The following is a 23,799-nucleotide window of genomic DNA, read 5'->3' on the forward strand; positions in this document are numbered from 1 at the left end:
AATAGTTATAAACGTTAACTTTATTTCATAAAAACGTGACTTGTTTTCTGATTTGGCACCCTTAATGAAAGACGTAGTCCTACGTCAAAAGTAAACTTTCTGAAAATAAACGTGATTGTGGAAAATATCCTGGAAATCGAGGCTGACATAATGAAATGCTTCAGTTTTGTATACGTTATATTTGATTAAACTCCATGCTTAGGGTCCTCCTCCACAGTAATATATTTCACGACAGAACAGGGTATCGATGATGATTCATCATTCCAACAGCGATTCTACAAATTGCCATATAATGGGAACGAGCAGTGGAAAGTGTTCTTCAACAATTTATCTAAATAAATCATTTATGTTCAATGAATCTGAGAAGGAATGTTCTTCGTCGATGTTTTTTATTTGGTATTCAATGTGTTATAGCTGCTTATTTTAGACAGATGTAATATCAAAACAGAAGCTTTTCGCAGGCACATCTCCAGGCTGGTATGTGAAGTTTATTTCCAATCCCTTTTCGGAGCTTCCCCATATGTTTGTGTAATTTTGTATTCTTTCCATCTATTCCACCATTGCATCGGTGACCTCTTAACAATACTTTCCTCTTCGGTTGTGGGGATCGATCGCTTGCCGATGGTCTTTTGCTAGTGAATGTATTGAAATCATTGATATATTATTATGTTCAGAGGTAAACTGATTTTCAGACTGAAAGCAATATTGAGAACTGAGAATCTAAAGCTGAATCTTGGAAACTGTTTTTTTGTGGAAACATTGGAGAAAACGAAACGCGTTGGAGATGTTTACGTTCCACACAATTTGGTCGATGTTTTGCAAAGTTTGAAACTACAACTCTAGCATCTGAGAAAAGCAGAAACAATGTGGTGTTTCGGTTACGTCCAAGGCACTTTTGCCACACTCGAAACCATTCTGAACAGATGGATTTTGATGTTTCATGATCACCTCAGGCAAAAGCCGTTCGTAATTGGGATGTTGCTGTCTCCAATGCTCTGTTCGTGTGCCCGACACGGGATACATCCTATTGGGATGCAGCTGACCATTAATCAGCAACGCCCCCCTAGTCTGTACCTCATATCTAGCGTGGTGCGTCTTTTTCGACTCGAGGAATCCAGGATAGAATGGTCACTAGCCGGCGCAATCATCAGTTCGTGTAGAGTTGTCATGAGCGGTACAACCTTTGGCTCTTGTTGAATGATCAGTGGACTGCACAACCTTCGGCCCGTGCATCTGTAAAGAGTGTGTGTATGTATTGCCGCGACTAAGTAAAAGTTTATCGATCGGATAGGAGGGATATGAAACGGGGACACAACGAAGGAAACATCATTAAACGTTGTCATCGGCGTTTCTGAGGAACAGGTATAGATGAAGCAGAAGATCAGGATCCCGGCTACCTAAGATATCCCGGACGGGGATATCCGGTTGTCTGCCTTGTGCCCTCAATGCTCTGGAGAGCTGAGAGCGAGCAGCATGGAACCGGATACACGACCAGACAACATGCTCGATGTCGTGGTAGCCATCGCCACAATCACAAAGATTGTTTGCTGCGAGCCCAATGCGATAGAGATGCGCGTTTAGGTTGTAGTGATTGGACATAAGCCGAGATATCACGCGGATGAAATCAAGACCAACATTCAATCCCTTGAACCATGCACTCGTCGAGACCTTAGGGATAATCGTGTGTAACCAACGACCGAACTCATCTCCACTCCACATGCGCTGCCAACTTACGAACGTGTACTGACGAGGAATGTGGAAAAATTCATTATAAGCAATTTGCCTATCAAAAAGAGTGCCTTCTAAAGCGCCCACCTTAGCTAGCGAGTCCGCCTTCTCATTCCCCGGAATCGAGCAATGAGAGGGAACCCATGCTAAGGTAATCTTGAATAATTTTTCGACCAAAACACTCAATAGTTGTCTTATTCTTGTTAGGAAATAAGATGAGCGTTTATCAACCTTCATTGAGCGGATTGCCTCTAATGAGCTGAGACTGTCTGAAAAAATAAAATAGTGGTCGATGGGCAATGTTTCAATGATCCCCAGTGCGTAGTATATCGCACCCAGTTCAGCAACATACACGGAACAAGGATCTTTGAGTTTGAAAGAGGCACTGGAATTTTCATTGAAGATGCCAAAGCCAGTGGACCCGTTTATGAATGAACCGTCAGTAAAGAACATTTCATCAGATCTAACTATGCCCCCATATTCTGCCGAAAATATCGGCGGAATAGAATCTGAGCGTAGATGATCTGGGATTCCATGGATTTTTTGTCGCATGGACAGATCAAAAATGACAGAGGAATTGCAAAAGTATGGGAAGCAAACTTGGTTGGAGATGCCTGGTGAAGGGATCGTCGCAAACGACGTTCTTCAGTTGTGTTTTTAGACGTAGGACTACGTCTTTCATTTCTATACCGGGGTGTAAAATCAAAGTTTCGAAAACGAAAGCGTTACGCCGGAGACCGAGATTTTGAGTGTTAATAGCTCCTAAACAACTGAACGAAATGGTATGATAAACACTTCATTCGAAAGATAAAATGTCTACGCGTTATATACTTGTTACTTTTTGATCCAAAAACTTGTTTCAATAGTGTTAAAATTGCTTTCAAAACAGGCTATTGAAATCACCAATCGGTATATAAGCGAGCCCCGCTCGGAAATCCACTCAGTTCTAATTGAACAGCGATTGGAGCATGTTGTCGCTGTTGTGGTGAAGCTCTTCATTTATCATGAAAGCGCGGATGAACGGTGTCACCAAGAGCCTGTTTGTGCACCTTAGGCCAGAAGGGAATCCATCAGGAGGAGAGTGATGCCACAAACGGTTCCCCGGGAAGATCTCGAAGCAGCCGCTACACACACACACACACATATACACGCGCGGAATTCTTTCCGTTTGGATGCCATTCAGCAACGAGAAATATCCGGAAAATAATCTGCCAGTTACTCTGGGAATTTAAAAATACATTCATGTGAAAGAGTTTATTTGAATGTTTTCTATTCATGTAACACTGTGACCAAATATTTTTCAATCAAGTACTATTAACAGGTGGTTATCGAGTTAGTATTAACCACGGGTGGGCTTCCAGTATCGAGGAAAATGTGGAAATATCTAATCGTTACTGAAAATAATCTGCCAGTTTCTCTGGGAATTTAAAAATACATTCATGTGAAAGAGTTTAATTGAATGTTTTCTATCCATGTAACACTGACCAAATACATTTGGTTTTGTGGTTTTTCAATCAATCGCAATTAACAGGATCGCTTCTGAAGATTATTCTTCCCCATCAGTAGGATATTTCCGTATCCAATATTGTATGCGCCCGCAATCGATTATTGCTCAGTCGCCGAAAGTTCCGAGCTCAGAGAGTTCATTCCCCTCTAGTTTGCCTTCCAAATTGCCATCGTAAACCACACCTTCTCTCGATTCAATCACACACAAAAAGCATACTTAAGCGATATTCTGGTGGTGAGACACATTCATTTTTCGTGAGGACATCGACAAGATCGTTGCCTAATGTGCTGGAGGAGGTGGACGGCGAAGGATCGACACATACACGCGCAGAATTCTTTCCGTTTGGATGCCATTCAGCATCGAGAAAGTTCCAGAAAGATCTAATCATTGCTGGAAAATAATCTGCCAGTTCCTCTGGTAATTTAAAAATACATTCATGTGAAAGAGTTTATTTGAATGTTTTCTATTCATGTAACACTGTGACCAAATATTTTTCAATCAAGTACTATTAACAGGTGGTTATCGAGTTAGTATTAACCACGGGTGGGCTTCCAGTATCGAGGAAAATGTGGAAATATCTAATCGTTGCTGGAAAATAATCTGCCAGTTCCCCTTGGAATTGAAAATTACATTCAAGCGAAAGAGTTTATTTTAATGTTTTCCATCCATAAAATATCCATATAATACATTTGGGTTTGTGATTTGTCAATCAAGTACAGTTAGCAGGTTAGCTTCTGAAGATTATTCTTCAGAACAAGGTTTTTCGTATCCTATATTGGATGCATAAAACCTTGTTCCTCCAACGTAACGCTCTCGTTTTCGAAGTCTCCCAAATATTCATTTATTCATTCATTCAGAATGGATTTAGATTCAACTCCAAACAAATGATCTCTAAATCAACGATAGTCCTACGTCACCCTTGCGGTTATACCATAGATATAACCCACTTCCTGTTTTTTATTAAGGCAAAATAAAGAGCTCTTCGATAGTGTTGTTTATTAGGCACCAAATTATTTTCACATTGTCATCTGGAAAAACTCGTGTAATGATTTAAGGCACACCCTCGGGCTTTTATGTATCGCTTGCGCCGTCTTTCGCTACAAACGCTAGGGAAGCGGAAGCTCGCATTTATCCAGGTACGAGCCTTTGGGGATACTTCCACAATGATGGAACAATGATCGCTTGCCGATGGTTTTATGCTAATGAATGTATTGAAACCATTATTATTCTTATTGTTTTATTTTGAGGTAAACTATTTTTCAGACCGAGAGCAATACGTTGAAAATCTAGAACATAATTTCGGAAATAGTTTCTTTGATGACATTTGAAAAAAAAAGATTATCGTTAGAGATGCAAAATTTTTCCCTCACGGTGAGTTCATTTTTGGAAATTTCAAACATCTGCCTTTTAACAAAACAAGAATTGATCGACATTCGAGAAGAAGAAAATGATCTCAGATAAATCAACTAAATTAACTTATGAGCTCAGACCTATCGGTCAACAGAACCGAAAGATGGAAAATTCCTGTTTGAGTTGACCTATGATATGACTAGAACGCACAGTGCTTTTTATTGTAGATTGCTTTCAACCTGAAATCAGATGTTACCATCGACATTTACCCAGACTTTCTTGATGCTGCACCATACACCCGAGCATTTTTCTTCCTCTGGTATTACCTCTATTACCTGCGGCGGCTGAGGCATATGCTGAAACGAGAAATGAGAAAAGAGTTTTAACATAACGTACTTTTTGACGTAGAACTACGTCTTTCATTAAGGGTGCCAAATCAAAAAACAGGTCACGTTTTGACGTAGGATTACGTCTTTCGGGAACATATTGGGGTACAAATTGAAAATCTAAAATCTAGCACATCGTGAAAATTGTCCAATTTCAAACGCTTATTGGTCAGTCATTTCATGATGGATTGATGAAATTTTTGCGTCGATCGATTTCGGCACTTCATAACAATTTTTATATTGGATAAAATAATATATGTCATGAAACTAACTATCGAACAATTGAAAAAACTCAACTCGTATCCTAACGGATATATCCCCTTCTAATTGACAACACACGCGACGGGTCCCTAACAGAGACATCAAAACCAAGCTACCTGGGGGGAATCGGCATTGCAAATACATGAAAGTAGGGGGAACTTTTGTTTCTACCGAAATGTGTAACAAAGACTTCAAAATCAAGCTGCCCGAGGAAAATCGGCATTGCAAATATATACAAGTCGGGGGCATTTTTATATTGCAAGTAGGGTGAGTGATACCATTAATTCTAGCAAATTAAATTTAAATTTGGAACTTGAATGTTGGTTGCTTCGTGAAATTTCATATCAATGACCGATCGTGTATTGTGAAAAATTTAGCATAAGTGTAATTGTAAAATTGTATATGGTAGCAGTTGTGTTAAAAATGACTTGATATATGAAACGATTTATTTTATTTTTCATAAATGAAAACCAAGGTGAGTCCCCGCTCGAGAACGGGTCGTTTGGTTTAAGCTGTCTGTTTTGTTGTGTTCATTTTCACCCAAGGAAAGTTCATGCGGCGAGAAAAAATTGGAAAAATGAAGAAATATTCGAAAAAGTGATTCCCCATATGCTCTACATATGGTATTAAGTGTTTTTAGTCCAAATCAAATTCACATTGGGTTGAATAAACACTCAGAAAGCTAAAATCGTAAAACAAAATTGCCTTTTCCATTTCAAATATGTTTCCTCTATATTGAAGTAACATATTTTTACTGATGAGAAAAATTGATAATTGTGTTCGGTATTTGAATTATCTTATATTACATTGGTGAGTTTTTTTTTCTTTATTTCATCCATACATAACACAGGAGGCATCTCGTCTAGGGTCACAGAGGGCGGTTTTTCATCATATCTCATTCCACTTCGGCTTCTTCTATCTGATACGCACCACCCAACGACTGTTTACCATAATTCTGTCATCATCACTTGGTAAACACTGGTGGAGTGTACAAACAATACCCAACAACTAAACAAAATGGCCCTTTTCAGGGCCACCAAATCATTATCAAAGAATTTAGCAATGTAATTCTTCAAACATATCCAAAATCAACAGATAGCCTAACGGAATCGTACGACAACTATGCGGTCGTGTCTCGGAAACAACCCTCCTATGACTTTTTATGAAATAAAGTTAACGTTAATAACTATTTTTGCCGCGAACGGATTTTGGCGATTTACATACTAAACGAATCGGAAATTCCCTAAGATTTGTTTAATATGCTATACATTAGAATCCTCTGGTTTGTGAATGGTTGAAATTCTTGAAAACTTTAAGCGTTTCCATTTTCCCATACATTTGTTCTGTCCATTTGTGTGCTTTCCCGAGCAGAGCTGTCAATAACGAGCAACTTATCGACGACCAACGAAGATAAACCGTAGGATTTGAAGTCTCCGTGAACAAAGCAAAAGTAGAAGAATGAAGGGGAATACTTGCCTAGAGTATAAACAGTGGATCTCGCTGAGGCAAACTTTCATTCGGCATCGGACTATTGAGCAATCCAGCTCACTTTGCTTTCGCTGCGCTTCGATCTAAGATTGGACCCCACCAGTGGTGATCAAACTTGGATATCCTCGTTTGGTTTTTTTGTTCTTTTTTCGCGTTATTCTTATCGTGTATTTTTCTTTCCGCGTCATAAATTGGACGCTTCGCGTAATGTGTGATGAGCAAGAAGAAGAGGAAGGCAAGCGTCATCTAATGATGCACGCGATATTGGTGCAGTGAGAAGCGCTCGCACTGAACCGAGCCTTCGCGAGTGTGACACCCCATCGAACAACAGCGAAGTAGGCGATTTCGGCGCGTCGGTCGAAAATGTAAGCGCCGTTAACTAGGCAACAATCAAAATCAAGCTCCCCCCGCTGGTGATGAAGGCGGTCACTCTTGACAAACTCATCAGCTAATTCGCATCGATGGGAGTTACAGCAGAGTACAAGCTGTGTGGCATAATTCAGTCTTTTTCCAAGCAGTTAACATTGTTTCTTTTTCGTCATCATAAGGGCTTCCATGGTTCCTTTGAGAATGCATCAAGTCATTAAACTGACGTTATGGCGAAGCAGGCGTTAAGGTTATGCTCTAAAAAAATATTTGGGGAATACCAAGCATCTTGAATGTCTTACTAGAATGTTAAAAGTTATTTACGTTCGCGTGCCAGTCGCAAAACTGCCTTCAACTAGGATTGCATTTGCGCTAATATGGATGATAATCTACTACATTGCTTCTGTTTTAGAGGTTGTTGGTATTAACAAAAAGAGTTTATTTCGCTTGTTTAGTCACCAAGAAAGTAAATGTCGTTCTGGAATTTTGTATGTGATTAGGTTTTACTTGCCAGTAGTAAAACTTCATCCACTAAGGGTGACAGCTGCGCTTCTCTCGAGTATGAGAAAGTAATGCAACTTTTTTCGAGGCCAGTTATATTAGCAGAAGCGTTTCTTTTGAGAATAGCGCAAAATGATGAGAAGTGTTTATATTCCTAGTAGTTTCAAGCCACCAATGTGTGGCTCTGTATGCATGCAATGGCGAACGCTTGTTTGGCACTTGGTTTACGTTGTACGAACGATGCCAAGAGGTGCGATTCCTTTGAGGCAATACCAAATAACATGTAGCATGATATGACATGTAGCATGTAGCAAGTATATATATAATTGCCAGCACTGCTTTGTGTAAACAAATGCTTTTTCTCCGGTCGCATTTTTTCATGATATTTTTGATGTTTTTCTATTTCGTTTAATGTTGTTTTCATATCGATATTGTTCAGAAGTGCTCTGTGTCTGAAAATTAACGTTTGTGAATTTATCCGGTGTACCGTTATTATACATTTTTGTTTTTTCGCGAGTTCTGTGCTTTGTTAGTGAAACAATATATCAAAAGCACACTACTCTCCACGCCAATTTTTTTTTCCGTAAGCGACATCTACTGGATAGTAGATCAACTTTCGCTCCTAAGCTTCTCATCTTATCGAGTTTGCATCTACTCGAATCATCGGAAGCTCTTTCGTCGTGAGCATTGCATAACCGTAGGCGCTTCTAAAACCTGTCATCACTGTCGTCTAGCGTGACTCTATAACACAGCTGAAATCGTGAGCTTCTATCTTGGAAATATGGATTCTTGCCAAGCCTGTTCACAATCCTTGAGTGCTGGCAAGACGATTTCGTGTAGTGGCTCCTGCGGTCTTATTTTCCATCACACCTGTGTTGGACTAACAAAGCACCATTACTCAGCATGGACAGCAAGAATTGGATTGCTCTGGTTTTGTGATTCCTGTGGACTGAGTTTCAATCCCGCTACACACAATCGAGAGAGCATCATTATGAAAGCGTTACGAGAACTGCTGATACGTACGGATTCTATAGATACACGCTTAGGCAACTACGGCGATAACCTTCGCACTATCAACAAGACGCTCTACGGCTCATAGCAGCAATGTAAACAAACCATCCAATTATCAGATAAGTCGTCATTTCTCCAAAACATCGATCAGCTAAACCTCGATGATACCATCGGTCCCATCAATCGCTCGAGGTCTTGCGATGAGTCATCATTTTTTGAAGTGTTGGATGAAATCAACAGCTCTGTTGCGCAACAACAACCGGACAGACTCATGGTTGGAAACCGACGCGAGCAAATATTAGCAAAACAACAGTCTAGGACCACTTCTAACACGTTTGCATCTACGCCGGCTGTACCAATCGAAAACTCGGATAAACAATCAGTGAACGAGTCTTCATCTCTTGTCCATGCTGTTGGTAACAGTAATAGGCCACACTCTGGCATCTCCGGTCATCACACCTCACCCACTAACAGAAACCAATCTGGTGGTAACGTTATCCGGCGTAGCACAGGGACTTTGAACGTTGCTAAGATTGGACAGGCTACTGACGACATGGCAGCGTTCTATGTGACCCCGTTTACCCCAGATCAAAGGGAGGACGATGTTAAACAACATATACATGACATTGTAAATGTGGACTCGTCTCTGGTCAAAGTTGTGAAGCTAGTTCCTCGTGGGAAAAGCCTGGATGACTTGTCATTCGTTTCATTTAAAGTAACAGTCAGTAAAGCTGTTTCAAACGTGGTCAGCGATCGTTGGTATTGGCCTGAAGGTGTCACCATCCGGGCTTTCGAACACAACCCAAAAAACGATTCTGCTTCAACTCGTCCGAATTTGTCATAGTGTTAGCAAAAAACGACCTACCATCATTAACATTCAGCATCGAGGACAACTCGGGACGCACACAAACAGGTTATATGGGCAGCCCTTATCCCCTCGGCACAGTCGAACCATATCACTTCAGTCACTGCCGCAGTCGTCCCGTCCCTGTGTTCGATGGTGGAGACAGGGTAGCCCAGCCTGTTCTGCCAGGCAAGTTTTTTTTCCGATACTGAATCGTCGTTCTCTCACAAAATTTCGGCTTTCAGCAATTCCTCGCAAAATGTTCGCTACCATCAAGCTTCTCATCATATTGAGAGTACTGGAGGTGTTAAGCGGTTACCGGGATGCACGTCAATAAGCACTATGGGAGCCTCTTTTATGTGCAGACCAGTCGTGACCGATCAACCAACCAGTTCATCCCTGCAATCAAATCGATTTGGTTCCAATCATCGCAGTCGTCCCGGTCTTGTGTCTGTAGCTTTAGAAGAGGTCTCCCAGCCTGCTTATCCAGGCAAGAACACATCCACTTCGACCAATACGCTTCCTGATTCATTCACCATTCACAGATCTCCTCAGCCAACAGCCATAGACCAGCGGGTCGTCAACCCTGTTAATGGCAGCGATGAGTCGTGGATGGCATCGATGGCTCTAGCGAGGCGCGTTCAACGTCTAACAATGATTCGTGCTCTCCGATCCGCTTCTACTACCAGAACGTTCGTGGTCTGAAATCCAAAATTGATGGCTTTTTTTCTGGCTTGTTTGGAAGTGGAATACGATGTCATAGTGCTAGTTGAGACATGGTTGGACGAAAGAATCAACTCTGTTCAACTGTTCGGCAATAGTTTCAACGTGTTCAGGATGGATCGCAATCATAAAAATAGCTTGCGTAAAGTAGGAGGAGGCGTTTTAATTGCTGTCAGGAAAGTCTTCAATTCTTGTTTATGCACCGAAGGAATGGTTGATAGTCTTGAGCAAGTGTTCGTACAGAGATCGGTTACAGACTGCAAAATTTTTGTTGGATCTTTCTACCTACCCTGCGAAAAACGTGGTGATAGGAATCTTATGGCGAGTCACGTAAGCTGTATAGAAAAAGTACGTGAACGTGCCGGAATCGACATCATTGTTGTCACGGGTGACTACAATCAGCCAAACTTGGTTTGGTCATACACTACCAACGGAAACAATTTCGCGTATCCTATGTCGGTGCGATCTGGACTCGAACAACAATATTCTGCTATCGAGGTGTTATTGGACGGTGTAGCACGATGTAATCTGATCCAATGCAGTACGATTCGAAACTATAACCAGTATATACATGTATATAAAGTCTTGTCCAGTTAGAATCCGTACGCGTTGCACATTTTACAGCGGCACAGTCAGTGGCCGCTGCAAGAAAGTTTTTACAGCGGTTTGTTTACAAATGTTTCCTCTTCTGGTGGTAAAAGTTTCAAATTTTTTCGTGCCGTAAGTCCGGAGTTATTCCACATGGAAGACAGAAGAAGAAAATTAATCTTGCACACCCACGTTGACAATCCAACGTGGTCGGGTGCGAAGATCGCGAAACAGTTGGATATCGCTAAAACTACCGTATGTGATGTGCTCAGACGATTCCGCGAGCGGAACAGCGTGGACCGGGCGGTTCAAAAGAAGCGTCGAAGCGGAACCTACGATCGTCAGCTGAATTGGAAGGTGTTGAGAACCGTCAGAGCAAACCCTGGACTGTCCGAACATGATATCGCTCAGAAATACGGTGCCGCTCGTAGTACCGTTCGACGAATCATTCACCGAGCTGGACTTCATTCCTACAAAGCAATCAAGCAACCAAATAGGACGATGAAGCAGAGTCTAGTGACGAAAACTCGCGCTCGTAAGTTGTATTATCAGGTACTAACGAAGTACCATGGATGCCTGCTCCAGGATGACGAAACTTATGTAAAAATGGACTTCGGCCAACTTCCGGGACAAAAATTTTATCTTTCCACGGCACGAGGCGATGTCCCCGCCAAATTCAAGTTCATGTTCATGGACAAATTTGCCAAGAAGATGATGATCTGGCAGGGTATATGCACCTGTGGTGCGAAGACGCCGGTTTTCATCACTACAAAGACCATGGATTCGAAATTGTACAAGGAAGAGTGCCTGAAGGAGCGTGTGTTGCCTTTCATAAAGGCACACAATGGTCCCGTTATGTTTTGGCCTGACTTAGCGAGTTGCCACTATAGCCGGGAGGTTCTCCAGTGGTACCGCGACAACGGGGTGGATTTTATCGAGAAGGAGTTCAACCCACCAAACTGCCCCCAATTCCGCCCAATTGAAAAATATTGGGCGATTATGAAGCGGAAGCTAAAGAAGACCGGAAAAATGGCTCGGGACGCTGCAGGGATGACCAGATTCTGGAAAAAACTGGCCACAGAGGTCGACACTGCCGCTGTGCAACGTTTGATGGGAGGAATCACCAGAAAAGTGAGAAGTTTCATCAGAAATGAAGAAAAATAATTTTAAGGACATTTTTTTGTAAAAGTGCAAGAATATATCTTTCTTTTGGTTGATCACTCTTTTTTGTATGTCATTCTATCTCCGAGTAATAAATGATTTCTTCCGTACGGATTCTAACTGGACAAGACTTTATTATTCTATAATGCTGTGAAATTTTAGAAACAACTGCTTAGTAGAATAATCTCTGAAATGGTTTTTTCATTGTTGAATCGGTTGACGATAATTGATTGATGATTCATTCTTGCCTTCGCAAAACAATACACTAGCTGATCGTATGTCGCAGTTTATTTCATGTCAATGCATTGGAAATTTACCTCGAACGCTATTCCGGTGGCCTTTTCGCAATTGACATAGACTCGGCTACAGTCTATTAAAGTCTTGTCCAGTTAGAATCCGTACGGAAGAAATCATTTATTACTCGGAGATAGAATGACATACAAAAAAGAGTGATCAACCAAAAGAAAGATATATTCTTGCACTTTTACAAAAAAATGTCCTTAAAATTATTTTTCTTCATTTCTGATGAAACTTCTCACTTTTCTGGTGATTCCTCCCATCAAACGTTGCACAGCGGCAGTGTCGACCTCTGTGGCCAGTTTTTTCCAGAATCTGGTCATCCCTGCAGCGTCCCGAGCCATTTTTCCGGTCTTCTTTAGCTTCCGCTTCATAATCGCCCAATATTTTTCAATTGGGCGGAATTGGGGGCAGTTTGGTGGGTTGAACTCCTTCTCGATAAAATCCACCCCGTTGTCGCGGTACCACTGGAGAACCTCCCGGCTATAGTGGCAACTCGCTAAGTCAGGCCAAAACATAACGGGACCATTGTGTGCCTTTATGAAAGGCAACACACGCTCCTTCAGGCACTCTTCCTTGTACAATTTCGAATCCATGGTCTTTGTAGTGATGAAAACCGGCGTCTTCGCACCACAGGTGCATATACCCTGCCAGATCATCATCTTCTTGGCAAATTTGTCCATGAACATGAACTTGAATTTGGCGGGGACATCGCCTCGTGCCGTGGAAAGATAAAATTTTTGTCCCGGAAGTTGGCCGAAGTCCATTTTTACATAAGTTTCGTCATCCTGGAGCAGGCATCCATGGTACTTCGTTAGTACCTGATAATACAACTTACGAGCGCGAGTTTTCGTCACTAGACTCTGCTTCATCGTCCTATTTGGTTGCTTGATTGCTTTGTAGGAATGAAGTCCAGCTCGGTGAATGATTCGTCGAACGGTACTACGAGCGGCACCGTATTTCTGAGCGATATCATGTTCGGACAGTCCAGGGTTTGCTCTGACGGTTCTCAACACCTTCCAATTCAGCTGACGATCGTAGGTTCCGCTTCGACGCTTCTTTTGAACCGCCCGGTCCACGCTGTTCCGCTCGCGGAATCGTCTGAGCACATCACATACGGTAGTTTTAGCGATATCCAACTGTTTCGCGATCTTCGCACCCGACCACGTTGGATTGTCAACGTGGGTGTGCAAGATTAATTTTCTTCTTCTGTCTTCCATGTGGAATAACTCCGGACTTACGGCACGAAAAAATTTGAAACTTTTACCACCAGAAGAGGAAACATTTGTAAACAAACCGCTGTAAAAACTTTCTTGCAGCGGCCACTGACTGTGCCGCTGTAAAATGTGCAACGCGTACGGATTCTAACTGGACAAGACTTTATCCGAAGGAATAAGCGACTCATATAAAATAACAGCGTAGTTCTACGTCAACAATGCGGTCGTATCTTGAACACAACTTCCTAGATTTTTTTCTATTTTTCTTCATTTCAAATATGGCGAGCTGGACGAAGTCGTCTGTTTCTGCTGGAAACAAATAGAAACCGAGATTTTATCAAAGTATAATGATAACTATTATGTCTCAGATTGTGGATATATCGACTGGTAGGAAAGCTGTGGATAGTACTGACAACTGTTGGCAGTTCACTATTGAAGATGTTCTGGACTATTTGATATTTGAATCATCCTTTGTCCAAAGTGAATAAAAACTGAAAATCATAAACCATAATGCGCAATGATGTATTTTTTGCGTTACCGAAATCAAGAATTTTAAGTAGATTTATTCTCGAATTTCCAAAAGTTAGTTAAAAAATGTTCACCACCTCGAAAAAACACCCTATGCGAAATAACAGCTCAAGAGTGGCGCAAAGCGGTCAAAGTATGAGTTTTTTTTTAAATCGAAAAATCATTCAAGGGGAGGAGTAAAGGAAATCGGAATTTTCGAAAAAAAAGAATTTATGCCAAATGTCTTAAAATGGCATGAAACGTCGAGATCTAGTGTCATCTTGAAAACAAAATTTTTGTCAAAAATCGGCACTGTGGGACTTGGTTTTTTTCGGAATACGAAACGAAAAGTATGGTCTTGGGTGCCAATTAAACTAGTTATCTCGGTTTGCATTCGGAACATGCCACGAAATGTTGATTTGCACGATAGTATACCCTATGCAAAATATTAGCTCATTCGGACTTCATTTACTAGTGTGACAAACGTTAAAATTTGAGTGTTTTTGAAAATTTGAGTGTCGAAAAACTCAAACTTTGAGCGCTTTGCGCCACTCTCCCTTAAGTTCGATTGAGCTGTTAAAACCTGTCCATGTTGAATTTCGGACACTTTTCTTTCAGTGCAGTTTATGAAATATTTCACTAATCAAAGAAATATACATGACAGCTGAAACCCTCCTCTTTATTTCGATGTCTAACATGTTTACATTTTTTTCAGGAAGTACGCAAACGCATTTTGCGCGAACAGCAGCAAAATCCAACACTGTCGGTACGCGATCTCGCCAAAAAGCTAAAACTGCCGAAGAGTACCGTGTTTAGTGTGTGCAAATCGTTTGACCAGCGCTTAACTTTGGATCGGAAGGTTGGAAGCGGGACAAATCGGAAAGTATGCTCCCGACAGATGGACCGAGAGATGGTTGCCATTATTGAGAAACATCCCAACCTTTCAGTTAGAAATGTGGCTCGAAAGGTTTGAAAATCAAAATCATATATACAAAAAGTGAAGCAGAGGCATGGACTGAAGGCGTACAAAGTGAAAAGGGTGCCTAATCGTGATGATAAACAAAATTTCCCTGCGAAAAGCCGTGCTAAGGTGCTCTACACCCAGTTTTTGCAAAAATGTTCATAAACCATAATGGACGATGAAACTTATGTTCTCGAAGACTTCGAACAGCTTCCGGGTCTCGCTTTTCATACTGCAATGCGAAGGAATGTCGTAGCCGAGTGTTTCCGGACCAAGAAGCAGTCTAATTCCCCAAAAAGTACTTGGTTTGACAGGCTTGGTGAGTTGTGGCTGAAAATCCAAATCTTTCGTCTCTACCGGCACTATCAACAAAGATGTCTACGAGAAGGAATGTCTCCAGAAGCGGTTGATACCATACATAAGAAGCCACGACTCTCCAGCGTTGTTTTGGCTAGATTTGGCCTCTTGTCACTATACAAAATTCATCCTGAAATGGTATAATGAACATGTGGTCAGATATGTGCCGAAAACAGCAAATCCACCGAACTGTCCAGAACTTCACCCAATGGAAAAGTACTGGGCTCTGATTAAGCGAAAACTATTCGAAACTAAGAAGAAAAGCGAATATCGTTAATGATTTCAAGAGGAGATGGAAAAGCACCGCCGCTAGCATATCTGAAGATACTGTACGGAACCTAATGGCAGATGTTCCCAAGAAAGTTCGTGAATTTTACAGACAACGTAATTAACATCGAAGTAAGCTTCCCTTGTTTTAGGTATAAGTCTATTTTACTGAAATAAACAATCGGTTTTGTTGTATTACGTGAATTTTTGTTTTACTGGTATCATCTTGGTGTCTGAAACTTAACGTGGACAGGCTTTATTTGGCAAAGGGTATTTTTTTCGAGGTGGTGAACATTTTGTATTGAGTAACTTTTTGAAATTTTAGGGTCGATTTTTTCCCATACATCCATTGGCACCCTACTGTAGATACATTTGTTAGCGGTAAAAATATGACTAAAGACATTCATGTTGTGAGAAACAAACTTCTACGACTCACATATTAACCGTGTAACGTTGCGCCTTATTACTGTCAGCTGTCCGTTTCACAAGCAATACAAAAACGTTCAAATTTTCGATGTTAGTTCTATTCTAAATTTGAAATATTGAGACTCGTGTTTTTGTGGAATCTTTGACAAATTGAAACAAACTTTAACAATTTGAAAAACAGTATTGTTATTGTAATTCGAATTATGAAAATTGCTGATGCTGTTGTACACCTACAGAAGTGCGACGAGACAGTTTTGAGTCATTTTCGAAGAAGGATCCACGATATTAAATGAAGTCCAACGAGACAAAGACTAAAAATAAAATGGCCGAAGAAATATGAAAACAATTGATCGATGGGTTGAAGATTTTAGGTGTGCGGAACGCTGAGCGACGATTTGATGTTCGTGATGTTGAAGACATTGTTTTAGTCTTCGATCCCGATGTACTTACAATATAAATTTTGAGCAAATGTTTGGCATCCCGAATTATTACATTAAATGAGCCTAAAATTAACAGAAAATGTACTCTACGATACCTAGTACAGCATTTGTATAATATACTAGCTGACCCGGCAAACTTCGTCCCGTCCAAAATTTACTACGCTTGTCAATATGCAATTGTAGAACACATGCGAATAGAATTTTTCGAATTTTCTCATTTTCCTTCAGTGTTTCCGAAAATTTTCAATTGTCATGTTTAGTTGAAATATGTACATTATTTTTTATGAAACCCCCTCTCCTTTCTAGTGTAGGAAGGGGTGTCATACCATCATAGATACATATCTCGTACCCAAAAACCCTCACATCCCAAATTTGGCTTCATTTGCTTGATTAGTTCTCGAGTAATGCAGAAGTACGGGTTTCATTTGTATGGCAGCCCTCCTTTAGAGAGGGGGGAGAAGTGTCGAACTACCATAGAAACGTTTATCGATCCCTAAAACCTCTATAAGTTTTATTTGATTTGTTTGATTAGTTCTCGGGTTGTTCAGCACCCTCCCCTTTCCTCTTTAAAGAGGGGAAAGGAGTGTCAAACCACCATGAAAAAATTGTTGCTCTCTAAAACCTACATATGCCATTTGCTTTGAATAGTTCTCGAGTTATGCAGAAACTTTTCTTTCATTTCCATGGCAGCCCCCCTTAGAAAGGTGGGAGGAGTGATGAACACCCTTATAAATGATTCTTGCCCCCTAAAATCTCCACATGCCAAATTTGGTTCCGTTTGCTTGATTAGTTCTTGAACTATGCAGAAATATATGCTTCATTTGTATGGCCCCTTCCCCCTCAGAGAGAGAGAGAGAGGAGGAGTTTCTATTCACCATAGATACATTTCGTGTCCCCTAAAACCTTCGCATGCTAAATTTGGCTTCATTTGCTTGATTAGTTTTCGAGTTATGCAGAAATTTGTCTTTCATTTGTATGGCAGATCCCCCTGAGAGAGGGGGGTGGAGTGTCTAACCACCGTAAAAACATTTATTGTACTCTAAAACCTCCATACGCCAAATTTCGTATCATTTGCTTGATTAATTCTCGAGCTATGTACAAATTTGTGTTTCATTTGTATGGCAGCCCCCCCTCAGAGAGGGGGTGAAGTGTTTAACCACCATAGAAACATGTATTGCACCCTAAAACGTCCATATTCCAAATTTTATTTCATTTGCTTAATTAATTCTCGTGTAATGTAGAAATTTGTGTTTCATTTGTTCGGCAGGGGTCTCGAACTATCATAAGGGCCTTCCCCGACCCCAAAAACCCCTACATATCAATTGTCATGTCGACCGGTTCAGTAGTTTCCGAGTCCATAAGAATCAGACAGACAGACAGACAGAAATCCATTTTTATATACATAGATATGCCATAGCAATATAAGAGCACAATGAGCGAGCGAAACAAAAGACACATTGCAAATAAGCACGCATTGAACCTTTTCGCATACTTTGTCACACGCACGGCCCAAACTGAGCCCATAATATAACATATGAGACAAGAGGAAGTAGAATCAAAGATTCGAAGTAGAATCAGCTTTGATGGTGAAACTATAGTAAATATATCTATAATAGAATCAAATAACATTGAATAACATTAAAAGTTGGTGGGTCTGGGCCTAGGGGCACAGACGGGATCGTGACATAGGACTGTGATTGTGTGTAGTAATTGCATTTGAATTGAGTTTTTCCATTGTTAAAAATCTGAATTTTTTTCTCTTTCGATACATCAAATGGAAGCCTTGAAAAAAAACGTTTCCTGTATGAACTTGTATCTCTTAAACGGGTTAGATGAGATAACGTGATAGAATCCGGAACCACATTCTGTTCAAAAATGTACACAAAAATGCTATTTATCATTTTTGAACACAAGTCTAAATAGTTAAGATCTACATAAATCAAATCAAAGTCAAATAAATCTATGACTACAGAAATGTATTGGGGTTAAAAAAATAAAAAAATAGGTGGGTTATAGCTATGATATAACCGCATGGTTGACGTGGGACTATCTCAGCTTAGCAATCATTTGTTTGTGTTGATTAAATTTTTGATTGAATGAAACAATTTCCGACTTGCATGAATTCGCAAGTCCAATTTCCCCACGCTCCATGGATTCGAAGTCTATGTTAGAGAAACACATTTAAGTCGGAATAAAAATACCCCCAACTTGCATGTATTTTCAATGCCGATTTCTCCAAGGCTACTTAGTTTTGATGGCTGTGTCGGGAAAACCGTAAATCGGGCCAATCAAAACGAGGCAGTTAGGGCGTTTCGATAACGCTTAGCATTTTAACAGTTATTCAATTGTTCATCTAATGAAAAATAACATTTTATTAATTAAAAATAAGCGTAGAAATATTCCCTATCAATTGATGCAAACATCTCTCCGATCCAGTAAGAAATGTTCGAGTTATAAGCAATCTTTCATTTTTCCCTGCATGTTCTGTGTTTAGGTTTTCATTTTACCCCCCATATACTCCGGTTAGACGTAGTCTCACGTCAAAAGCATTTTCTCCTTCGTTGTCCAGAACATTGGTAAATGGGTAATTGAGCACGCATTGATTGGGCAACATTCAATACAATAACTGATAAATGCCTTTTATCGGTAAATGAAGAATAATTCATAATTCGCATCAAACCACATTGTGAGTTAACGCCCGAAGTTAGGCAAAAAGATTGCTCGTTGCGTCGGGGAGGAAAGTGAGTGGTAAGTGCAGTCGAAAGAAAACATACCCCTTTTTAATCGTCAAGTTGTTAACTTTTTTTTACCAGATTCACTGTTCATCTTTTAAGCAAAAAAAAAAGTTGGATAAATTTCCTGTCTAATGGTATATAACACAACATATGTCGCAATTTCTATTTTGAATAATATGCGTTTGAAAATTATTAATAAAACGTTACATTTTTCGTAGAGTGCCCCCCCCATAATGAAAACAAAGACATAGTCCTATGTCAAAACATTCAAAAATTCATCCACTGCAGATATGCTTCCCTAATTTGATGAATGAAGATACATTAAAAAGTATGAACGATGAATTCAAAGACATGTTGAACATTTATTTCTCTACAATTAACTGTAGTGATGCTGTAGCTTTTTGGGAAAACTGGAAGGTGGACGTAGGACTGCTGTTGGCTTAGCAATCAATCATATAAATAATATAACAATAATATAACATATAACTCTTAGACATTTTATCTCTAGAATGAAGTGATTATCATACAACTTCATTGAGCCAGAAAAGAAATGTTAGGGCTCAAAAGAGGAAACGATTCCTTCTCTGACATACCAAGCGCAAATCATGACCCTCTCTCTTTCCCCTCTTAAACAAGCATTCGTGTACATCATAAGTTATAATTATGTTATAACTGCATAATATGGTGAAAGATTCTCTACTCCATATGATACATTTCGTATCCTCTGATATCAAATCCATAGTCAATGGTACCATTTCTAAATCTATAGCGAATTATCATCGATACTTCGTTTACGTTCAGTCCGGTGGCAGAAAAGAAATGGGATTGTGAGAGAAAATCATAGTGTTTAGGTGAGCGATCGCGATTATTTCCCTGTCACTTCGCAATTACAACTGAATGGATTTCCGAGCGGGCACCGGCTTACATACAGATTTGTGTGATTTCAATGGCCTGTTTTTCAAGCAATTATCAAGCTATTAAAACACGTTCCCGGGTTAATAATTAACAAGAATATAACTCTTGGACATTTTGTCTTTCGAAGAGAGCGATTTTAATACTACTCCGTTTAGCTGACAAAGAGGTATTAACATATTAAGGACCGCACGTTTTGGGGCAAACTTGTACGCTTCGATGTGGATGAGACGAAGGCGAGCCGTCGGTAGGCCTTGTTAGATTGATGGCAAACCAAGGATTTAACCATCCATCATCTGTAGCAGACAGAACGCGAAATACGAGAAAACTCGTGAGCGGTTTTCGTAATCCTACGGTCAAAAGATCCCTGCGAAATTCTCTCAATGGCAAGAACTTCAACTCTATACAAAATACGAGAAAACAAACATGTTCTGATAGGATAGAATTTTTGAGCTGAGTGAAAGATGACGGAAGATTGTGGAACAAAATGTATAATAAAATTGTATGTAAGTCCGTCTATAAAAATGATGCTTTTGTTTTCCCAGAAATCGGCACGAACGTTCCGGACAACCCAATATGAGCTATCTTGATTTCTTCCTAATTTTAATTTTTAATTTTTCCTGATTTTTTAAAATTATAGCTGGTAACCTTGGTTGTAGTCATGTACGATCCGGATAAAGGCATTGAGCTGCACCAGGGTTACAATATCTATCAGAATAATAGGTATTTATACACATTTTTTAGTCATTATAAAACCAAGAATCTGTAGATAGGAAATAGGAAATTGAACAAATTGAACGCCTTATGGTTTTATTAGCAACTAGACTTGGGGCTTTTCAACAACCCTAAACTCGTCTTGATTGCATGTGATTTTCATAAAAAAAATTGATTTGCATTTACTAGTTGCGTGAACACACCTAAAATCGGACGAACTAACATCATTTATCATATACCAATAATTAGTACGGTAGAAAATGAATATAAATTTGTAACATTTACCAAAAGAATGTAATATATACTGATTATTTCCCTCAGTGTAAGTACAAAAGCCATTATTCTGAGGGGGACTATTTTGGAAGGACGAAACGATATTCACGAGTATTTTAGTCAAATTATCTACCTTCTGTTACTATCACAAAAGTACATACTGAAGAGTCCCGGGATTTTTCATCGGATGGCGCCACCAAAAAATAAACAAGATTCATTTCGAGAGGTTCATCTGTCTCTAACTTATGTGTGAAGTTTCATGACATTTAGTTAATTTGTTCACAAACTACAGTTGTTTAAGTGTCACTACCTGAGCATTCGTATAAAAAATGGAAAAAGAGGAATAACGTTTTTTGATCAAACATTGATTGTTGATGGGAAAAACTGCTGAACAATCAATGCAGTGGTTGACACAATGTTATTACACTTCTTCTCTTTCGAGAACAACAGTTTGTCAGCGGTTTGGTGAATTTAAAATGGGCCGTACAACCTCGCTCCGGAAGGCCAAGAGAGGCTACGAATCCAGAAATCGTAAAACAAGTGCATCGACTCGTTTTGAACGACCGTAAAGTGAAGTTACGCGAGTTATAGGAGGCCGTAGGCATTTAAAAAAAAACAAGTGGGAGTATTGTTCTCGAAGGAAACTATGTTGAGGAATAAATACAGCTTTGCCCAGAAATGATTGTTTTCATTAAAAATTCCGGGACTTTTCAGCCCATGTAGTATGTCAAAACTACGATTGCTTTCAGTTATAAAAAATTTTGCTATCGGTTTTGCTCAAGTGATATAGTAAGTCAAATAGGTATGACATCTTGTGCTTTTCAACACACTTCTTATCTGCACGTAAACACGGTCATATTTGTTCCTATAGCTTACCTTTGGCTCCGACACACCGAGAGGTTTGACGACATCCTAAAAGAAGAAACAACAAGGAACGCATTCAGTTACCGGGTAGGCTTTCTAATTGCACACTGCACTTACCTCGGTTAGTATTTGCCAGGTCGAAACCAAAACTATTAGCGCGACGAAAATCAGTTTCATTTTGCCAAATATGATAGGCCTCGAAGAGTTATCGAGTTTATATAACATTCTAACACGGGATAATTATCCGTCGTAATCGTCGTGTTGTATTTGCATTGTCGTTGATTTTGTACGGTTCTGTGTCGGTCCGTTTGTGTTTTAATTTTCTACAAATTAGATTTACAATTTACAATACAATTTGTTTGTAAAACACGTTGTAACTTTGTTTTTAAAACAACTTACTGGTCATTGGAATTTATATTGTATCACTACATCATTAGCATGTTTGTAGAGACCCAGCTGGAAGAGTATTAGAATATTCTAGTATAGTATTGATACATGAACACTACCGCAGGATTGTTTTCCTTTACTCAACTTAAACATTTCTAAATTGAGTGCATTGCCGAATCATTCAGCGGTTTAGCTGAGACCACTGTCGATGCTGTTTAGGTGTTCCAGTACCAAATGTACTGAATCAAGTTTAGCTTGTTTACAGCATCATCAAGAACAAGTTAACTTTTTGTTTGCTCAACGATTATTGATATGAATAATTCTATTGGTCAAAGATATACACTGAAGTCGCTTTTTACGCGGGGGATACGTTCCGCGTGAACAAAAACCGTGTAAAAGAAAATCGCGTAAATTCCAAAATCCGCGTAAAAATAAACTAGGTAATTTTCAAAATCCGTGTAAAAATCTAACAAACAGTGAATTGTTAGTTTAAAATGCAACCCATATTCTAACAATTGATTAACTGTTTTTTCTTGGCATGCTACATTCATGATATCTGTATCTCTTTTTATTTCTCAACTACTAATCAGTGATACAACACAAACTTATTTCATGAAAAGTCACATCAATTAGCATATTGAATTTTCACGCGGTTGATACGTGCCGCGTGATATAAAACCGCGTATCAAAAACCGCGTAAAGAGCGACTTCAGTGTAGTGTGAAATTTTGTGTTGCGAACAAAATTTCTTGTGCCGAAACGTTGAAAATGTTGCAGAATACACTAGATGACTCACAATGTCGAAAATAAGTGTGTATGCATGGTATAAGGCATTTAAAGACGGCCAAGAAAAGATGAACGATTTCCCACGTCAAGGACGACCTCTTCTACTGATGAAAACACCGACAAAATAACAGGAATGGTGCTCGGAAATTGTCATATAAGTTTAAGATAGCGAACCCACGAGTTGAATATCTCTCGCGAAACCGTTTGTCATATTTTGGGTGATGTTCTGGACATGGAAAAAAAAGTAAGGGGTTGTATCTAGGATGCGACCGCTTTTTTGACGAAGAACTACGAAATTATTTGATGCAATTCACTTGTTTAAAACTTCGAATATTATTTCAGAATGCATCGAAATTTTTGAAATAACTTTTTAGTTATTTTGTTATTTTTACTACTTCAATAGTAAAAATTCTGGATACACTTCCATATCCGCACTAGCAAAACAAAAGCTGAGGTTGAAGTAAAAGTACGAAAATTAATCAAATCTGTAACGGAATAGTTTTTTTATATTTTTTTTTGGAAATAACAATTAACTATCTGTTGTTTGATAAAAAAACATTTTGGGTGCCTTTAACCAATCCCGTGATACCACTGGTTTTGCGATTTCGGATTCAATCAAGTTTTAAATGTTGCGCGTGTTCTCACTATGGGATTTCAGGCGAACAAAAAATCGGAGAAGTGACTGTCACCTTTCTGTTTCTCTATATTTCCAATGGAATGTAAATATTTCAACCAAGAAAAGT

At 39.6% G+C, this 23,799-nt stretch overlaps 1 protein-coding gene across 2 annotated transcripts; it reads right to left on the bottom strand.

The window, feature by feature from the left end:
• Positions 1-372: 372 nt before the first annotated feature.
• LOC129771081 (uncharacterized) lies at positions 373-22,122 on the bottom strand. Of its 2 annotated transcripts, none has more exons than XM_055774396.1 (4): positions 22,002-22,122; positions 21,897-21,932; positions 4,855-4,941; positions 373-632 (listed from the first exon to the last, which is right to left on the bottom strand). In XM_055774396.1, exons 1-4 carry the CDS (start codon positions 22,107-22,109, stop codon positions 489-491), a joined length of 375 nt encoding a protein of 124 aa, XP_055630371.1. In that variant the 5' UTR covers positions 22,110-22,122; the 3' UTR covers positions 373-488. The 2 variants fall into 2 exon arrangements, with proteins under 2 accessions (XP_055630371.1, XP_055630372.1); XM_055774397.1 differs by lacking the exon at positions 373-632 and adding an exon at positions 3,758-4,434.
• Between the last annotated feature and the right edge of the window lie 1,677 nt (positions 22,123-23,799).

The sequence above is a fragment of the Toxorhynchites rutilus genome, chromosome 2 (genome assembly GCF_029784135.1).
Source record: "Toxorhynchites rutilus septentrionalis strain SRP chromosome 2, ASM2978413v1, whole genome shotgun sequence".
Lineage (NCBI taxonomy): Eukaryota > Metazoa > Arthropoda > Insecta > Diptera > Culicidae > Toxorhynchites > Toxorhynchites rutilus.